Source organism: Atractosteus spatula, chromosome 21, assembly GCF_055471065.1.
Source record: "Atractosteus spatula isolate fAtrSpa1 chromosome 21, fAtrSpa1.hap1, whole genome shotgun sequence".
In the NCBI taxonomy this organism is placed as follows: domain Eukaryota; kingdom Metazoa; phylum Chordata; class Actinopteri; order Semionotiformes; family Lepisosteidae; genus Atractosteus; species Atractosteus spatula.
This window is the reverse complement of record NC_142726.1, coordinates 4,200,408-4,219,155: the sequence shown is the minus strand read 5'-3', so window position 1 is coordinate 4,219,155 and position 18,748 is coordinate 4,200,408. Positions and strand designations below refer to the sequence as shown.

Here is an 18,748-nt window from a genome sequence, read left to right as displayed (position 1 = left end):
CTCTCTCTCTCCCCCTAATGCTCATGTTCAGGCAAAGGTTCTTATCAATTTGGCTTTGTTGATGATTTCCAGTTTGGCCCAGCCTCTTTCCCCGCTATCTTGGAGCTGAATAACTGAGGAAGGGCTCTGAGTATTAGCTAGAGATAGCAGCTGATGACATGTTCCAATAGGATCTACATGGCTGTGGCATCCATTCAGAGAAGTCTCCAACCCCAGGCCTGGTCAGTCTGAGGCTGACAAGAGAAAACCACTGCAGGGGGTTGTTTTGTTTCTGTGAATAATGATGAGACATTTATGACTATGTAATTAAGGTTAGAAAGAAGGGAATGTCATTTGTTCCATCTTACTGTATTTGTTTGATTGCCTTAGCTGCCTATTGATCCAAGAATCTAAGTGCATCTAATTTTGTATGTGTCCCAAGTGTGTGTTTCATTGTTGGAGTGGTTCTTTTCATAGACTTTGGATCACGTTTTGTTTTCCACCAACCCTGTTAGCGCAGAGCTAAAGAGATTTCATCCAGCAGTGAACTGAAGTGTTCAGTAATTTATCAGAATTAATCATAGTAATTCCTTACACTAATATAGTGCATTTCTAGGTACTCCACTCAAAGCATTTTAGAGACTCCCCTCCACCACGATCAATGTGCTGCACCCACCTGAATGATGAGACGGCAGCCATAGTGCATCAGTACACTCACCACACACCACCAGCTATCAGTGGGGAGGAGAGCAGAGTAATGAAGCCAGTTCATAGATGGGGATTATTAGGAGGCCATGAATTGGTAAGGGCCAATGGGAAATTTGGCCAGGACACTGGGGTGTAACACCTCGACTCTTTCTGAGAAATACCTTGGGATTTTTAATTAGAGTCAGGACTTTGGTTTTACATCTCAGCCGAAGAACGGCACCTTTTTTAAAATGTAGTATGACCATCGCTATACTCAGGCAGCTGGATCACAAAGACTACAGTGTGAGCGCTCCCAACTGGTTCCACTAACACCTCTTTAAGCAGCAACTTTAGCTTTCCCAAGAGGTCTTCCATCCAGGTACTGGCAGGTTCACACCTACGTAGCTGCAGTGGGCTGGCAGGTGTAAGTTGCAGAGTAAGATAGATGCTGGCCAAATCTATACTGTATATAGACATTGTAGAAGCTGCAAAGGACATTCAACAAGTCTTAATGTTAAAGACTGGAAAAACACTTGGTGGGTAGTGTTAAATGCAGAGGGTAGAGCCTCATGGAGATGAGGCGAGACAAGGGGAGTCATTGAATTCCACACTAAAAAGTACAAAAAAATTGTGTGAAACATAGGGGTAATGGTAGGTTGTTGGATAAGTTTTTAACATGCACATGACCACAGTGATGTTGCCCCCTGTGAAAAAAACATGTAAATGCAGGATGCTTGTGGAATAGCTGTTCCTGCAATACAGTTTTTAGAAGGCTGTGTGCATGTGTCAGCACTGAGTGAAACAGCCTACCAGCGAACACAAGGGGAAACTCGGGGGCAAGTAGATTTATAACTGAGAACAGGAAGCACGTCTTTATACAAAGAATCGAGGACTGCAGAACAAGTTACTCAGCTGTATAATCGGCGCTGCTACTTCAGGTTCCTTTGAGAAACAGTAGGATGGGATCCTCAGATTACAGTAAGCTGCTCGAAACCAAAACAAGCTAGATTGGCCAACAGTTTCCTCTTCATTTGTAACCTTTTAAAGTTATGTTCAGGAATAGCTTGCTCTATTACTCGGGAGCTTGCATTGGCTTTTGGTTTTCATTCAGCCTGAGCGTGTAGTAATTCAAAGTAAATTGCATTTCTTTTCTTTTCTGCATTTGTCCAAAATATTCATTTAGTTTTATATTTAATGGAACCCACTGAATACTGGCATACAGAATCAACACAAGCGCACACCAATTTGCTGCATTTCCTAAAATACCTGTACCCATGTTGTTTATTGCTGTTGTGTGGCTAGATAACGGTTACACCTGCTTCTCTGTTTTCTTCTAACTTGAGTACACAGAGCTGTTGCCATTGTGTTCATGAGAGATTTATATGAATTTTTTGTCAGTCTATTTGTCAGTAAAGCTCTTGTCCTGTAATTGCACACAGATGTCTGGGCTGACGGTCTTGGAGTGGAGAGTTAAGCAAAATTCCACATCAGTGTGCAAACGGGCTGTAAGATTTGAATTTATTTAGTTTCGACAGGGGACAGGATAGAGGAGAGCTAGATGGAGATTTATAAATCTTCAAAGGGCAGAAGAAACCATAAAACTCCAATTAGTGCGTCAAACAAAGTGGTGTCAGAGGGATTATAGGACATCTTGCTTACTGAATAGATGAAGCTGATGCAGAACTGGAGAGACATTTTACATTTTCCAACCTTTTTGTTAAATATCTGCTGCTGCCATATTAATGTAATGGTGTATGTTTAACAGCAAAAGATAAAGTACTTCTGGTGGATTGTTCTTTCCAGCTGTTTCTTCCTCAGCTTGTTGTAAACTTATGCATTTGCAAGCACAGGTGGTATTGTATTCAGGAAGTGTAGTGAATGGCAGGTACAAAAAGACTGATATTCAGAGAGGAAGAGGCGAGTAAACACAAATCCACTTTTTTGGATTTAGTGATATGCCATTTGAATTCAGTCAATAGCTTCTGGCGTATTTACTTCCATGATTTATGTTCAACAATGGTTCAGTAATGATCTGGCATTATTCCATTCCATTGGTGGCAGACTCCAAGCAAAGCCAGCATGTAAAGCATTTTATGAACAAATTTGCATCTATTTGGCCCGTAAAGATCTGCTATCAGTTTAATACTAGGCTGCACTAACGCTCAACAAGGCCCACTCCCTGTGGTAATATGCGCTTTCACTTAAGCAGAGAATCTGAAAGGATATCAAAACAAGTTAGAGTACTAAACGGTTCATTTACAAATGAGTCCCAGTACAGTATTTGCACTCTTGAAGATGCTGCAGTTTGTCAGTGAATCAAAGTGTTAAAACCTTGGGTCTGTGCTCATGCAGAACAGCTGGGTTTCATAAATGGTTTCCCTCATTTGATGTGTCCCAAAAGTTGCAATAAGCCTTAAAGCCCTACCTCCAGAGCCACACTTTTGCGGCGTGGAGCAGGTGTGGACTGAAGGTGCGTGAGCTTTCAGGGTTGCACTGTTGCCAAAAGAGTCTTAGGACAAGCTTGTGAGGCATCACTCGCTGGTCACAGCCAACTTTCAAATTGAATATGATCTCACCTGTCCCTACACAAAAGAAGTAACAGCACAAAGGACAGTACGTGTTCATTTGTGTAGTTCAGGCCCGACTCAAAACAGGTGAACTAAACTAAATAAGGAAAACTTGGCAATAGCACTCTCTGTTCATTCAAAGCTTTGTACTATTAAATGCATTGTCTTTCCATGTAAAAAATGCACCGAACTGTAGTTAAACAACTCTTCAACAGTCAAAATGCTGTAGTCAGTTAACAAAATAATATTAATAGCTTTACCTCAACACTTCATACCTAGAGTACATATGAATCTAAAGTAGCCTAATTATTTTTACGTGAAACTCTAAAAAAGTTCAGTTTTACTTCAACTTCAATATTTTCTTCTCCATACCAGCTTCACTCCGATGTTATAGGTTACAATATGAAATGTCACCATTCCGCGAGGAATGTGAGTTATAACCTTCAGAACTCTAGTCTGATGCGGACTTGTGAGAAGGGTGCAGTAAGGGCTGCTTGGGGTGCTGTGAAACAAAATTTAGAAGTGGGACACCCTAAGGCCTTTATATGATATCCACCAAATTGCAAGTATGGCTTTTGGGACATGGTCGTTGTATGCACCTCTCCGGCTGTGCTTGGAAGGATAATATCTGAAGATATACGGTAACATGACTTTCTCTTATACAGATTAGTAGGTCAAAACTCTGGAAGTGTTCACATTTTTTGTTACTTCAAAACACTATATTTATCAAGATCTGAAAAATATTTTTAGTTACTTCTCTACAGACCTAAAAATAGTTTAGAACTGAAACATTTTCCTGCAATTTCATGTTATGTTCACCATATTATAGTTACTGTTCGCTTTCTGGTTGAGTGTATAGGCCAGTCTGTAATTTGCTTAGTGATATCTTTTCTTTTCAAGTAGAAAAATAATTTGTTTTTTAATTTGATAGACTTACATATAGAATTCCAAGGAAAGGCAGGTTGCTGATCTCCGTGGTGGTTGTGTATATTATTATTACAATCTTAGTTTTGAAACCATCTCTTTGTTGTCATCGTACAGTTATGGAAATGTCACCATTTGCATGGTTTAAGATTCTGCAGTTGCCCCTATGGTGACTTATCTATTCTGAGCAATTCTTTTTTTGTATTATTAAATGAACCAGTAAAATTGGTGCTACTATATAAGAATTACTGGAGCTTGGTTCCAACAAAACAGTAATGTTTGACCTGCAAAACTACAAAATCTAATCAGTTTCTTTATTTCTGGTTGCTCAGAAGGTTTATGAGAATCCTGGAAAGTGTTAATAGTACTTTAAGGAAGAAAAAAGAACAGGTATTATTTTTACTCATGAAATTGACAGATTTGTTTATGCAAAGCAACTTATTGTGCATTTGTACCAATTTACACTCCTGTGCATTTCACTGAAGCACTCTGAGTGCTTTACTCAGGGGTACAAGAACAATTCCCTGCCTGTGATTTGAACCCACAAACACAGTTCTAAGGGTATTGAATGCAGTTATTATTCAGTGACAGTCTTTGATGAGATGAGAACAGATGAAGATGGCTTTCAAAGCTGTTTTCACCTGTGCAGAATTTGATTTAAACCACCAAAGAAAACTGACATTTCTTTAAATTTTAAAACTTTTTGAAAAAATATTTTTCCACCTCCACCATTGCTGAATTTAGGGTGATTTGTTTTCTTAAAATCTAGGTGTATACATCTACCAAATCTGGATAACAATTCTTGTATCAGAAAAAATACAAGAAAATGTAAGTATAAAAACATATTCAAATGGTCATTCCCCTTCCTACCCATTTTGTTTTATACTTTGTGTCATTTCCAGCGGTTGTGTTATGAATGTTACAAGTCATTTTAACCACTTATCCCAGGAAAAGAAAGCAGTACAGTCATTAAAGATGCTTGGTCTTCTTTAATGAACAGGTCAAGTTCTATGATGCAGATGTTGCTTGCAAATTGCTAACCAGCCTTGATTCCTTGAACAACTAGCATGGCGGGTAGAGTCGCAGGGGGTATTGGGTCAGAGCTCTCTCAGCTCTCAAGGTAAACCAGGCTGGTGATGTCATGGAGGCTGAACCATCCATAAGTCAGTGTGAAGCTTATAGGCAGTCAAAATGTGATCGGCTCTGTGGTAGGGCAGGCCAGCAGCATTTTCCTGCATTTTCTCCTTTTCTTTATATGTGGGACTGTTTTTAATCTGCTAATTCTTTATATGTGGGACTGTTTTTTAATCTTGGCAAACAATACATAACAAAAAATGACAATTCTAAATATATAATACATAAGTAGCAGATTTTAAAAAAGCGTCTGAGTGACCTCTTACAGCTGTCTGGGAGGAAGTGTGCTGGGGGTCCTGGATGAATTACAGAAAGCACTGTGTATGCTTCTCTGCTCTCCCTCATTTAGCATAGGTCCTGCATTTTCAATATTTTGCATTCACAGCTGGCCTGCTGAAGGGGAGTTTCCTCATATTCCAAAGTCATCCTATTGCAAACGTAATATTGTCTTCAAAACTTTGCTGTTAATGGATGTCAATCTTCCTCATGCATATTAAAATATAAACATATTTGTTAATATAGCCTTTTATTCAATTGGCTTCTATTGAAATAATATTCTCAGTGAATTGTCACGATATTGCATGTTCTCTTGTTTTTCTGCTGTGGGTGGTGTGCTGTGAGGAATACACTGTCACCCTGGTTGGTGTGCGTGACAAGGAAAGTGCCTTGGATGAGACATGCAAGTTGTATGTTGCCAATTAAGCACAATGCAGAAATGCTCTTAGACTGCTTTCACGCCTCTTGTGGAAATCCACCCTGAGGCATGGCACTAGACAGAGCTAATACCTAGTTCAAAGCTTTATCATGCATAAATGTCTTTAATCATGTTTTAGAAACAACCACAGTTTCATAATCCCTAATAATCGTAGCTGGAGAATTCTGCTGATAAACCCCACCACCCACGGTTTTTAAGTCACAGCCCTAGACGTGGTCATCAAAGGACATGTCAGGTGACTAATCTGGCAACAGCCCAGGCAGAGATAACACCTCTGTGCCATGGATAATTGTATAAGCAAAATCGGATATTTTAAATATCCCATCGCTTTAATACTCTATCCAGTTCAAGCAACCCATTAATTTCATCTTTCTTTCTTGTGTTTTTGATCTTGACGTTTTAGATTGTTGCATTTGGAACAAATGTGTTGGTGTCCCTTCGTACGTTAATAGTTTGGCTATATCCACCTTGACATGCTAGCTGTTTACTGTAGGTCCACAAATATACAAGAGGGAAAATTCAGTCTCTCTAAAGGTTTTGTTCACAGTAGAATGAAAGGGAAATGATGTAACATCTGTACGTGTTTCACTGGCTGACTTGTGTACTGAGCTCTTCTCTCAGATTGAAGCCTTACTCTTCCATATTCAGCCGCCCTGCAGGGACATTCCAGTTTTTCATGGCCTTTTAGAAACTCTGCGCAAGGGTGCATGTGCTTCTTTTTTCCACGTTAGTGAAGCAAGCAGAAGAGCTTATATGCAAATAGACTTAGAGGCGCATAAAGTGAAGTGTGCTGGTTTTGAAGAGATTGCGAGCAGTTTGGCAGACTTGCACGCTTCTGTTGTGGGTGAGGAAGGGGAATACCTATGCTGCAGATTTCAGTAAGCCGCACATAATGTAATTGGTAAACATCAAAGATGGCTATTGTTTTTATCTGCTAACCGTTCCATATGCAAAAAAAAACACATTTCAGAAAAAAATACTCAGTGACATCTAAGTAACAAATGAGAATCAGCGTGGACTTTATAATTATAATTATAATCTGCAACATGTAGATACAGGGAATTAAAAAATATAAAAAACTCAGAAGGTGAGATGGGTTTTTTAGAGTTTGAACAGAAAATACACTTTAGGGCCACCTACATTTTCTGACTGAGGACAGAAGTACTTGGTTTAGCATTCGTCTTTTGATATCTCTGTACTTCGGGGAGCAAATAATGTCAGTGGCCAGAGTAGAACAATCCTAAGCTTTTGTAGGCCAGGCGAATGCAGTTTCTACAGGAAAACCCTCACCCTTTTGGTTTAGGTTGCTGTTAACAATAATATGTAAAGACCACTCACAAGAACGGCCATCTTCAATTTAACAGGTGTTTGGAGGATAAGTGGTCAGAAAAAGTATTATGGCTTCCCTTTGCATGTTTTCTGAATAGCTATGATTGGCACATTTTGTACTTTTAGAATGCTTGATTCTTTTTGTTCTCCTTGTAGAGTAGCAGTAGTAGAATAGCGAAGTAGCCCTATGCGTTTTTCAGATCTTGGCTCGCACCTCTGAGCTCCACAACTGCACGGTGGGGAGAATAGAGCAGACTCTTTGACCGAGCAGTATCACAACCCCATTCCAGAGGCTCTGTTGCTGCGGTTGGAGAGGCACTTTCTGCCTGCAAGCACCTGGGAGGCTGCAAGGCTCACTGTCTCTCACAGCTGAGAGAGTGCTAGTTGACTAGTTCCTCTCTGCCCTCCCAGCACTTGGACAGTCCCAGTCATAGTCAGCTAGTGATGTGACCCAGGATCGCAGATCTTAACCTGCGCCTGTCTGAGCGCTCGACAAATGCCTTGATTGGTTTTGCTTCCTCTTGACCTATTCATGAGTTTTAAAAAGACCTGCATCTTTAATCCTCTTGACCATCTATGTCATACAGACTACTCAAACAGGATTTCTAATAGCATAGATAGATATAAAGAGGTCCCACTACCTTTCAGTTAAAATTCCAAACTTAAACCCTTCATTTATCTAAACTGCTTTATATTTTGCAGTTTAATGGGGGTGGGGTGATATTGAATCTTTAAGCCTAATCTCTAGCAATTCACAACGCTCTCCAAGAGTGGCTCATTTTGAAATCTCTTATCTCTTTTTTTAAGTTTTGCAGTTTTATATTTTTTACATGACATTTGCATGCATCTCATCATCTTCAATAATGTTTTCTTAGAAACCCAGGCTCGGGGATATATCTGTCACCGAGGACAAGGGCACCAGTGGATGTGCAGATCGAGTTGCTGATGGTTATCGTCCAGAGGGTTTACACACTGACCTCTTTGTTAGGGACCGCGCTGGCCTCTCCCTCCCCATCAGTTGAAGATTTAAAGTGACAGTGCCTTGGCTGCTTTTTAAAGATGGACCACTTGGCAAAATTCATAGTGAATGTAGTCTCCCGAACAAAAGCTTAAAAAAAATTAGCAGGACTATACAAAAAATACCACATAATTCTGAGGCCAAAAGGCCTGCAGTTTCCTGTAAATATCCTACAGTACTTCCTTCCTATCCTGCAGGATAGAAAAATAAAGACATTTTAGGAGACTTGTGAAAATACGTTATTCAATCAAAATTTTAGAATTGCGCATTGACTCTTAAATTGGGTATGCTTTCTTGAATAGCATAACAATTTTAAAAGCTATTCCATACTTGTTTAGTTTTCTCTCTTTGAAGCTTTTGAAAGAAATATTGCATATACTAAAAGCTTGTGACCTTTGCATGCATTCAGTTGTTTTATTTTTTAGTACTATAGTTATAAATGAGCATTCATTTTTGAAGGAGCACAGCAGACTAGCTTTTAGGCCCTGATGATAGCAGGCATTTTGAAAAAGGTTCCTCGGTTGCTTGCTTTCTCTTTTATTTACAGTGCCTTCCATGACATCAGGCCTGAGAAGGTTTGTACTTGTGTAAATCATAAGTAGCACTAAGTTAAAGGATTTCTCATCATAAATCACATGTTAAAACAAAGAGTTTTTTGCTTGTCAAATCAAAGTGTTTTTCAACTGTAATCATAATGGAGGGCTGAAATCAACAGTACAGTTCACATGCTTGGATGTTCATTGGGCTCTTGATTAACATGGTGCTTCTGAAGACACAGCTACTTGTTTAAACAGGGACTTGTAGTATGAGACAGCTGAATAAAATGAGGGAGATTTTGGCAGTCTTTGTTTTTGAAAGTGGCTTGAAGTGTTTAGATAAGTATTACAAGTTTTAAGGCCTGATTCTTGAAGAGTGCAGACTGTGAGAAGACCTTATTCTGGGGTATAAACTCTTCACAGAGACTGAGAATTAATCTAGTTGACTTCTCCATATTTAGAAGTGAAACATGACCAGAAAACGCAAGTAGAACAACTAAGTAAAACTACATTTAAGCCTAAGAACTGTATTCAGTATTTTACACAAAGTGTTGTAGGAGTCTGGAACAAGTCATAGGAAAAAAAACAGCTTTCTCCAAGAAACAGCTGAGTGTTGTGAATGAGAAAGGGTAACTTTCTTAAATTATAGTCAGAGAGGTGTAGAAAGTACTGGTTAATGTAGATTAACATTGTCCTCATTAAAACTTGATTTCACTTTCTGGAGGAAAATTAAGTGATATTTCTGTGTAGACTGTTTACTGTTTTTAGTCTTTCTTTAAAGACCAAATTAATATATTTTTAATAAGTAAAGCCAGCAGCCATATCACCCTGCAACTCACAACTGGTAACCCAGTGAAACTCAGCAGGTGTGAGCCTGGTCAGTACCTGGATGGGAGACCTTCTGGGAAAAACTAAGGTTGCTGCTGGAAGAGGTGTTAGTGGGACCAGCAGGGGGCGCTCACCCTGCGGTCCATGTGGGTCCTAATGCCCCAGTATAGTGACGGGGACACTACACTGTAAACAGGCGCTGTCCTTTGGATGAGACATAAAACCGAAGTCCTGACTCTCTGTGGTCATTAAAAATCCCAGGGCATTTCTCGGAAAGAGTAGGGGTGTAACCCCGGCATCCTGGTCAAATTTCCCATTGGCCTTTATCAATCATGGCCTCCTAATAATCCCCATCTATCAATTGGCTTCTTTGCTCTGCTCTCCTCCCCACTGATGTGTGGTGAGCCTTCTATGGTGGGGCTGCACACTGGTGGGGGTGGAGGGGTCCCCATTACCTGTAAAGCACTTTGAGTGGAGTGTCCAGAAAAGCGCTATATAAGTGTAAGCAATTATTATTATTATTAAGTAATCATATTTATGAATGTAACCCCCCGTCCATGCTGGCACAATGTAAAGAGTTCTAAAAATTGCAGTTGTAAACTAAAAGACAGTATGAAAGAAAAAAGTGATACATTTGAAGTCTATTTTACTTGTAGACCATTTCATGAATAAATAAAACATAAAAAAACAGCTGGGTGAAATCCACAGATCAATTAGTCACTAGCAGCCAAACAGCCTAGATGGGTGAAGGTCCTCCTCTTAATTTCTAACCATTCTTATGTTCTAATTCATTGTTAGTGGAGTAGACAGTCTGCACACCGGGTGAATAATGGCCATTGTCTTTCACAAGCCTGAGTGCCTTAACTCCTCCCTACTGATAACAATGGGCTCCAAAATGTACAGTACCAGCGATTTACCAGACTGATCATTATTTACATACATTCAGGTGGGTAGCTGCGTCAGCACGCGTAGGCTGCAAAGGAACAAGTAATAGGTTTATTCCATGCTGAAATAAAAGAAGAAAGAGAACACAACGTTTCGGCCGTGGAGCCTTCTTCAGGTGTGAGAGAACCTCTCAGACCTGAAGAAGGCTCCATGGCCGAAACGTTGTGTTCTCTTTCTTCTTTTTTTTCAGCATGGAATAAACCTATTACCTATTCTTTACATACTGCCTGAATATGGCCAGAATACCATTTAGAATGAAAAGACTGCATGTAAATTGGTCACGTGTCATTCTTTTGAGGTTTGTGAGAGTTATTTCCGTTTCTGAAAAAAAAGAAGCCCTGCATTAACATAAAAGCATTGTAATTACTTTTACCTGCAAGTGCCTGAAAAATTAAAAGTCATAAAAGTGAATTTATGTATTTATGTGAAGTCTGTGAATCACACTCGTACGTATGAGACTTTAAATTAAAATACAAGGAGCACTAGGGTAAGTATTCATCACATAATTTATCTCCGTAGGCACATTTATCTATGCTGACATAAAAATGACACCATTTCTGACCTCTGTTAAGTGCATATGTTTGTTCCATTTTTTTGCAGATAAAACTTAATTGAAACAGACTCTGGGTTTAGTTTTAACATTATCATCAGCTTAATGACTGTTTGACATAACAAGATAGGTTTGATGAAGAGCGGTTCAACTCTTTCTGCGTCTGTTCTCTTCTCCGGGGCTGTGGACAGCACAGGGTTCTTTAAAGTTCTTGCTGCAGCGCCAGCAAAAATGGTTGAACACACCACAGAGGACATCAGGAAGGCTTTTTTTTTTGCTGAAAAAATGGATAGCAAAAATAAACCGGGCAGGCATCATTAGCATTCCTGTTTTATCATACTTAGAACAGGGTGTTTCTCGGTGTGATAAGCTGAGGGGTGATGAGGGCCTGACAGAGTTGGGTTGAAAGACTGGAGTTGTGATGGGAGGGAGGGGGGGTGCGAGGAGAGGCGAAAGGAGGCGGGGGGGTTAATATCAGACCAAATAATTAGATTTCATATCGTTACCCAGGCAGCAGTGAAGGGATAAGAGAGATTAAAACATTCCTCCTCTGATTAATATTCATAAGAGGCACGGGGCCGGAGAAGGGGCTTAATCTTCACGTCAAAGACTTTTTTTTTTCTCCAGCAAGAGCTTAAGATTTTCAAAGTAGCTCCGTTCCGGAGGAGGAACTATGATGCTTTCGGTAGAAGGCGCTTCATTTCTGTGCGAGGCGCTAACAGCTGTCCAGCGGAAGCTTGAGCAGTGAGGAAAGCATGCAGGACAGGTGTTTAGAGGTGATATGGAGGGAATAGTACCAACGCCAGCTACTGCTGCATCTGTCCCCTGAAACAGGGGTTTTGTCTCTGCTCCCATCCCTCTCCTGTGTTAAATGCCACGAGAATATTGGGGGTACCATATGAGACAAAGAGAAGCATGGAGCAGTGGTTTGGGGTTTGGACTCCTAAGTAGAAGGCTGTGGGTTCAAATCCCCACCACCTATAGGACAGGATACTTGACCCTGGTTGCTCTGGTCCATCCAGATGCATAAATGGGTACTAGCATTGCCCTGAGTAACCCTGTTAGGAGATAAACATTCCCTCAGAGCCGTCAGACTCTGTCTATCAGCACTACAGAAACCCATGTCATTTCCCACCTGATGAACCATTGTGCTCATGCACAATATGATGTGACGTTTTTTTACAGTTTAGAAAAATGCCAGGCTTGGTGTTACAGCCGCCTGGGATTGGAGATGTTCAAAGGCTGGTTCTGCAGTAGATCTATTGCTTTTGCGCTCCCATTATTGAGTCTAGGCCAAGCTGTAGGCTTGTTAGGGTTATTCCAGTAGCGTGTATTTTCCAGTGCCATTCAATGAATTATTTGGTGTTGAATCCCCTTTCAGAGATATCTCTCACTGGTGTGTGCTGTTATTTCTTAACACTTCACACAATTCTGCTATAACAAATAATCTAAAAATTTGAGTGTTTTACAAAGCCATGCTGTATAAGGTGTGTTGTGTAAAAGGTTGGCTTTTTATATTTTAGATTCAAACTCGCCATTTACCTGTAACATCGGCAACAGTGATATACTGTACTGGCCCCTGCTGCCCCATAGATGTCAGCCTGTTCCAAGAGCAGCAGACAGACACTGCTTCTGAAAGCCACCCTGTGCTATAGAGAATACTGCATTCAGTTGTCTGAATAACAGTTCAAAGCTGTTGAAGGACACTACTGTCTCACACATATTTCTTAATAGACTGCAAAAAAATAATTTAATGACTGAATTGCAGGACCTTCTATTTTTTATGTTTACCTCTTCGTTCCCAAACTGCTTTATTAAAGCCAGTGTAAATACGGTACACCTTGCTAGCATTTTTGTCCTGCAAGATCGTCCTGCACCTTTTACACACAGAGAAAACCTTTGCAGTTTACAGTACTGCGCTTCAAATCTTTAACCCTTTTGTTCATGGGTTTAGAATGTGTTACTATCTAAATGGAATGAATTCATGAAATTGTGCAGAAGTGTGTATGCGTGTGTTTCTGAGGGCTATTCTATCTGCATTGGCCTTTCCTTTCAAAATACAAAATAAAGTCTTGTTAAATTAGTCTGAAACAAATTAGAGCAGGCACGCAGTGCTTGTGGCTGCATGCTGCAAAGATATTGGGTTTCAAATTAAAACAAAAGGGGAGATATCTTGGAATCAGAGAGTGTTCCTGATGAAATACAATACTGCAGGTCTTTAGGCTAGAACTGCCATAATTAGAAATAAACCTTTTAGCATGCAGCCTTCTCTTTTTCTCTTTCTCACCCTCTATTTTAATAATTTTTTGCTCTAGGTTTGAACTGTGTCTTTCATTCTTTCAAGTCTGTAAAATCAATTTGGTAGCGCGTCTGTAATATCAGCCCCAAATGTGCCCCCTGGCACAGCACATAACTTTGTGGAACCGATTGTCTGTGCAAGTCAAAGTACAGCCACAACACGGTCTTAATGACAGATAGCTTAGATAGCTATAGCAAACTACTGCCCCCTGGTGGCTCCCTTGCTAACACGTCAGTGGTTCTCAGAGTTTTTAAGTTATAATAATAATTCCTTACACTTATATAGCGCTTTTCTGGACACTCCACTCAAAGCGCTTTAAAGGTAATGGGGATCCCTTCCACCCCCACCAGTGTGCAGCCTCCCCTGGATTGAGTGTCTGTGATGACTGAAAATGTTGAAGCCCAGGTGACAGTTTTGTCTAACTAGATAAAATAAGGGAAATAAGGTCCAAGGTTGGGTGAGGGTATTGCAGAGTGTGTCCATTTCACAGCCTGTCGCCCAAAATTCAGATTACACCCATAATGAGGGTTGCATGAAACTCAGATACTCATCTGTAAAGGCGGTTTCAGAGTGGAGAAAATGAATGAATAATGTGCTCGTGTAGACTTCAGAGAACTTCATGCCTTGGTGAGAAATCCAGTTAATCACTCAAGTTGATAAAGGAGTAAATGGGTGGTACAGATTTTTGGAACCGCAGTTCTGCTTTTAGTTTATTTTTTGTGGAAGGTCAGTCTTCAGAAAGAGAACAGGAATGGAAGGAACGCAGTTGTACCTGGTGCTGCTTTTATACAGGAAAGGCCTTATATGTGTTTTTTCCTGTAGATGATCACATTAAGCACTATTTGAAAAGCTCCCAGGAATGTGAGAGCTATACTGTATGTATATCTTTACTGGTGTGCTCAAAATTAGCCTTTGTCCTAGACTACGGATGTGGGGCTAAAATAACCTCCGTCAGAAAGACTTTAATTTCTCCAGCTGGTATATCGCACTCTGACCTGCGGTACAGTTGCATTCCTCCTGAGGCACAGAAGAGGCCTTTAACACTCGGGGGGCCTGTTGTTTTTGATGCTGTCTGTTTTATTTCCAACTGGAATAAAGAGGCAAGGGCTGAGTTGTAGTCTTTTTAATCTCTTTTTCCTCTTCATTTGCTTATGCAGCTCATGCAAAGCCTCCCCTTGCTAGGCCGGTGTGTTGCTCAGGGTGGTGCAGTGTGTGACACGCCGCATGCCTTTGTTTCTTTCATCTGGGCCTCTTCATTATCTGCTTCAACGCAGGTCGCGAAATAGTACCAGTAATGCTTATTTTTGTTTTTTCTAAACATTCAAAAATACGCTGTAACTCAACTCGGGATCAGTATGAGGCTTCAGGGCTGCTGCACAAGTGAGCGGGAGACTGATACTGTATGTTGTGTGGAAAAAAGTGGAGCTTGTCTTTGGCAGTGCTCATGTTCATATTCATATGGCAGAGCTATATTATATCCACACAGTCTAGCTGTTCCCCTTTTGGGTTAGAATTCAAGCAGCTGCCACCATTTCTTCTGATCTTCACATCATTCTTTTTGCCTCTTGAAGGCCCTTAGATTTGCCCTGTAGCCGGTTCTTCAGTTCGCTGGTTCACAGCCAATTGGCAGCTTTGTCTTACCCTCTTTTAAAGGGTCTTCCCCGCCTACAAGCCCCTTCTCACTCTGATACAGAGGATTTATGTCGGCCTGTCCATGCTGATCATCTCCAGCATCCAAACCATCTCAGACCGTTCTTGCAAATTCTTGCAGCCTGACCTTTTCTGCTCACCCTCAATCACACAAACACACATCGCTTTTAATTTGCACAGCATAGATCTCTGCTTTTAAGTCTTTGTTGTGCTACTATATAACCATATGTACCATGGCTGGCCTGAGAGCACGATCTGCTCGTCTACCTGCCTTCATCTGCCTTCCTGAAATCCTTCAGGTTTTCTACAACTACTTGATGAAGGTACACATTGGAATACATGGATTTCCAACTCCATTCAATCACAGCTTAAATAAAATTAAGTTAGATTAAATTATAGTTCAGTGTGCTCCAAGCACCTTATTTTGTATGTTTTTTTTTTTACCAGGGGCCCACATTTAAACTTCTGCTCGAAGATGAAGAATGCTGGCTCTTGAAACTTTCATTTACCTCTAGTGAAGGTGCAGCAAATTCCACTGTTTACAGCAAAGGTGGGTGTAAAGAAAGAGCTTCTTGAATCTGAAAAATGGTTATTTGTATTTTAAAAAATCAGATTAAAAGAAAATAAAAGATCTTAAACTGGAAAATGGAAAGAGATGAAGTATAAACTTGAAGTCAAATCTTCTCTTTTTAAAATCCATTAAGTTTATTTTTAATTACCTTTTTTAAATCTTGCTTTCAACTTTCACAAGTTCTAAAGTTATATTTGAACGAGCGTAGGTTTTTACAAATACTATTCCTGTAAAACACTTAATTTGAGTTCTTTGGTTACCTGCTTTCATGCTTGTGACCACTAAAGGATGTGCTAATTTCCTTTCATCCAGAATTACGGAGCAGGATATTTTATTTACAGGTCACAACTAGTTCAGTTTTGCGTTGGCTGAAAGCTAGGTGTTAATGAATGAATCTGCATGATTCATATTCAAAGGGAGTTTGAATATAGTTCACAGAATAGTACTTCAAGAGTTCTGCAGCTTTTCCATCAAGAAATGACCTTGCCTTGAATGTTCTGTGTCTGTTTTCACTTCCAGGTGAGGAGGTTTACTGCAAGCTGACCCAGGGGGTGTCAGAAGGGGAATGTTTGACAGCTGTTCTAACAGCGAGCCCTGCAGAGGAGTCCACTCTGTCCAAGTCCAGTACTGCCCGGGTGAAGGAGGAATCTCTGCCCTACCCAGCGGCACTGCACTCTGACATTCAGCTTCTCCCGCAGCAAGCGGGCATGGCAGCCATCTTGGCCACAGCCGTTGTCAACAGTAAGTCCAGCCCGCAACCATTCAGACACCACAGTAAGAGCCTGTACAAAGACAAAAAAGCAAATAGTTTACCTGTAATATTGTCTTCCACCCTTCTGTTCATTGCAAACTTCACACTTCAAATATTTATCACCTTCAAATTATTATTATTATTATTATTATTATTAATAATAATAAAAATAGTAAATTATTACCCTTCAAAAGGTTTATTAGCCCTTTTTGGCTTAGATAAGGCCCACAAATCTTGACTATTTGTAATAAAGTTTGAAATAGAACAGAAGTTGCTGTGCAGTTGGTATCTCCTTACATGTATTTCCTTACCTTGAGAGCAGAAGTGTAAACTACATAGAAACCCATTTGAAACGAAAGACCAGAGACACTTCTTTTCCAAGATCAGTTTTACAAATCCACTTGCTAAATGGCTCAAATCTAGCAAATAGTTCAAAATAGTGTTCTTATGGATTTGAAGATCTACTGAAGGCTACCATGACAACACTCTAGAATCAATTTCCTAAAAGGATTCCTTTTACTTTTTTAAAATCTATGGAATTGTAATCATGCTTAATTCATACAGTACACTCAGCTATATTCTCCTGCTGCGGCATCTAAGCTCAGCATGTAAAATAGCAAGTGATACATAAAATCAGGAGGTTTACTGTTCACCGGTGCACTCCAGCTTTATTTTTAATCAGCTAGCTTTAAATTGGCTGAGCTTGGACCCTACGAGCTTGCTGAAATCTATGACAGGCAACACCAGGTGGCAGCACAACTTAATGGAAGAGGGTGGCATATTGTTCAGGACAGACACGGCAACATGGTCATTTAACTGCATGATTCATGTAGTCATTCCATATATCTATATAATGCTAACTTAATGGTTGTTATTTTTAAACAGAATATACAGAACATGTATTGAATATTGAATATTGAACTGTCGACATCACACGAGCAATCATCATCGAAACTGAAAGCAAAGCAGCTCGACATACTGTGCATTAATTTTGTATAGAAAAAGAGTTAGATTTAGAGTTATGGATAGAGGTGGGGTTTGGGTTAGGCCAAGCATGCAGTACTTTCATATATATATATAGATTCAGATTATATGTGAGAGAAACGTCTTGAGCCTTGCTTGGACACAAATATAAATGTAGTGATGAATTCACCGTTCGCCTATTTGAGATCAGTTTATTTCTTTGAATTAATATTTAAATAATAACTTCTGTGTGCTCCACTTGTACATGTAGTTTTCCAAACTTGTGCTGGTTAGGTTAATTGTCTCTACATAGTCCCTGTGTCCGAGCCTGTGCTCTGCAGTGGATCATTATTAATTTGCCTCTAAGTGATGGGTGTATCAGACATATAAGACAAAGCAGAGACACAGATGCATCTTATTAAATAATTTGCTGACAATAATTGTAGTAAAAAACAGATCTGAACAATTAATTTTGATCCTTTAAATATTTCATTGAAGCAGGTCTCCAGACTTTTTTTGGACTTAAGTCAAAAAGGCAATTTCCGTTTGAAATGGGTTTTTAGGTTTGTTCAAACTGACCTCAGCTAATTCACTAACCCCTAGTTTTCTAATCAGTGCTATGAACAGAAATTCTGATCACATCAGATCACAATGATCAATATCAGCCCATTTTACAACAGTGCTAGTACACCTAGTACACAAACTCCTCACATAGATGTAAATAGCATTAATAAGATTAAAAACAAAACTGAATTATTTTCTTAGCCTTTGATGGTGATATAAAACTGTGCTGGGTCTCCAGCTCTATTGGTGAATTGCGTTTCACCAATATTTGAGATGTGTTATCTGTCCGTGGCTGTAAAGTAAGTGCAGGACTGCTGATTTATATTGTTCACCTTCCCTGCGTTGTTTCCAGAGGACATCTTCCCCTGCAAGGACTGTGGGATATGGTACCGCAGCGAAAGGAACCTTCAGGCCCACCTCATGTATTACTGCGCCAGCCGGCAGAGACAGGAGCCCTCCTCCCCCCCTCAGGAGAAGCCCAAAGACTCATACCCCAACGAGCGTGTCTGCCCCTTCCCACACTGCAACAAGAGCTGCCCCAGTGCTAGCTCTCTGGAGATACACATGCGCACACACAGTGGTAAGACATCCTCTCACCTGTGCTTCTCTGACACCCCAGCAAGGAGAGGCTGAGACTGAAAGCCCAATTAAATTACTGACCATTCCTTTCTTTTCACTTGCTGTTGGTGTAACTGATGTGAACCCGTATTAATTTGTAATACAGTAACTCCCTTTAAA

General features: G+C 40.1%; 1 protein-coding gene across 1 annotated transcript in view; it reads left to right on the top strand.

The window, feature by feature from the left end:
- zfpm1 (zinc finger protein, FOG family member 1) overlaps nucleotides 1–18,748 on the top strand; it is a 111,344-nt gene that overhangs the window by 85,852 nt on the left and 6,744 nt on the right. The window contains exons 5-7 of the mRNA XM_088939068.1: nucleotides 15,609–15,711; nucleotides 16,252–16,473; nucleotides 18,363–18,590. Coding sequence (XP_088795194.1) covers nucleotides 15,609–15,711; nucleotides 16,252–16,473; nucleotides 18,363–18,590 — 553 coding nt within the window. The remainder of the gene's footprint in view (nucleotides 1–15,608; nucleotides 15,712–16,251; nucleotides 16,474–18,362; nucleotides 18,591–18,748) is intronic.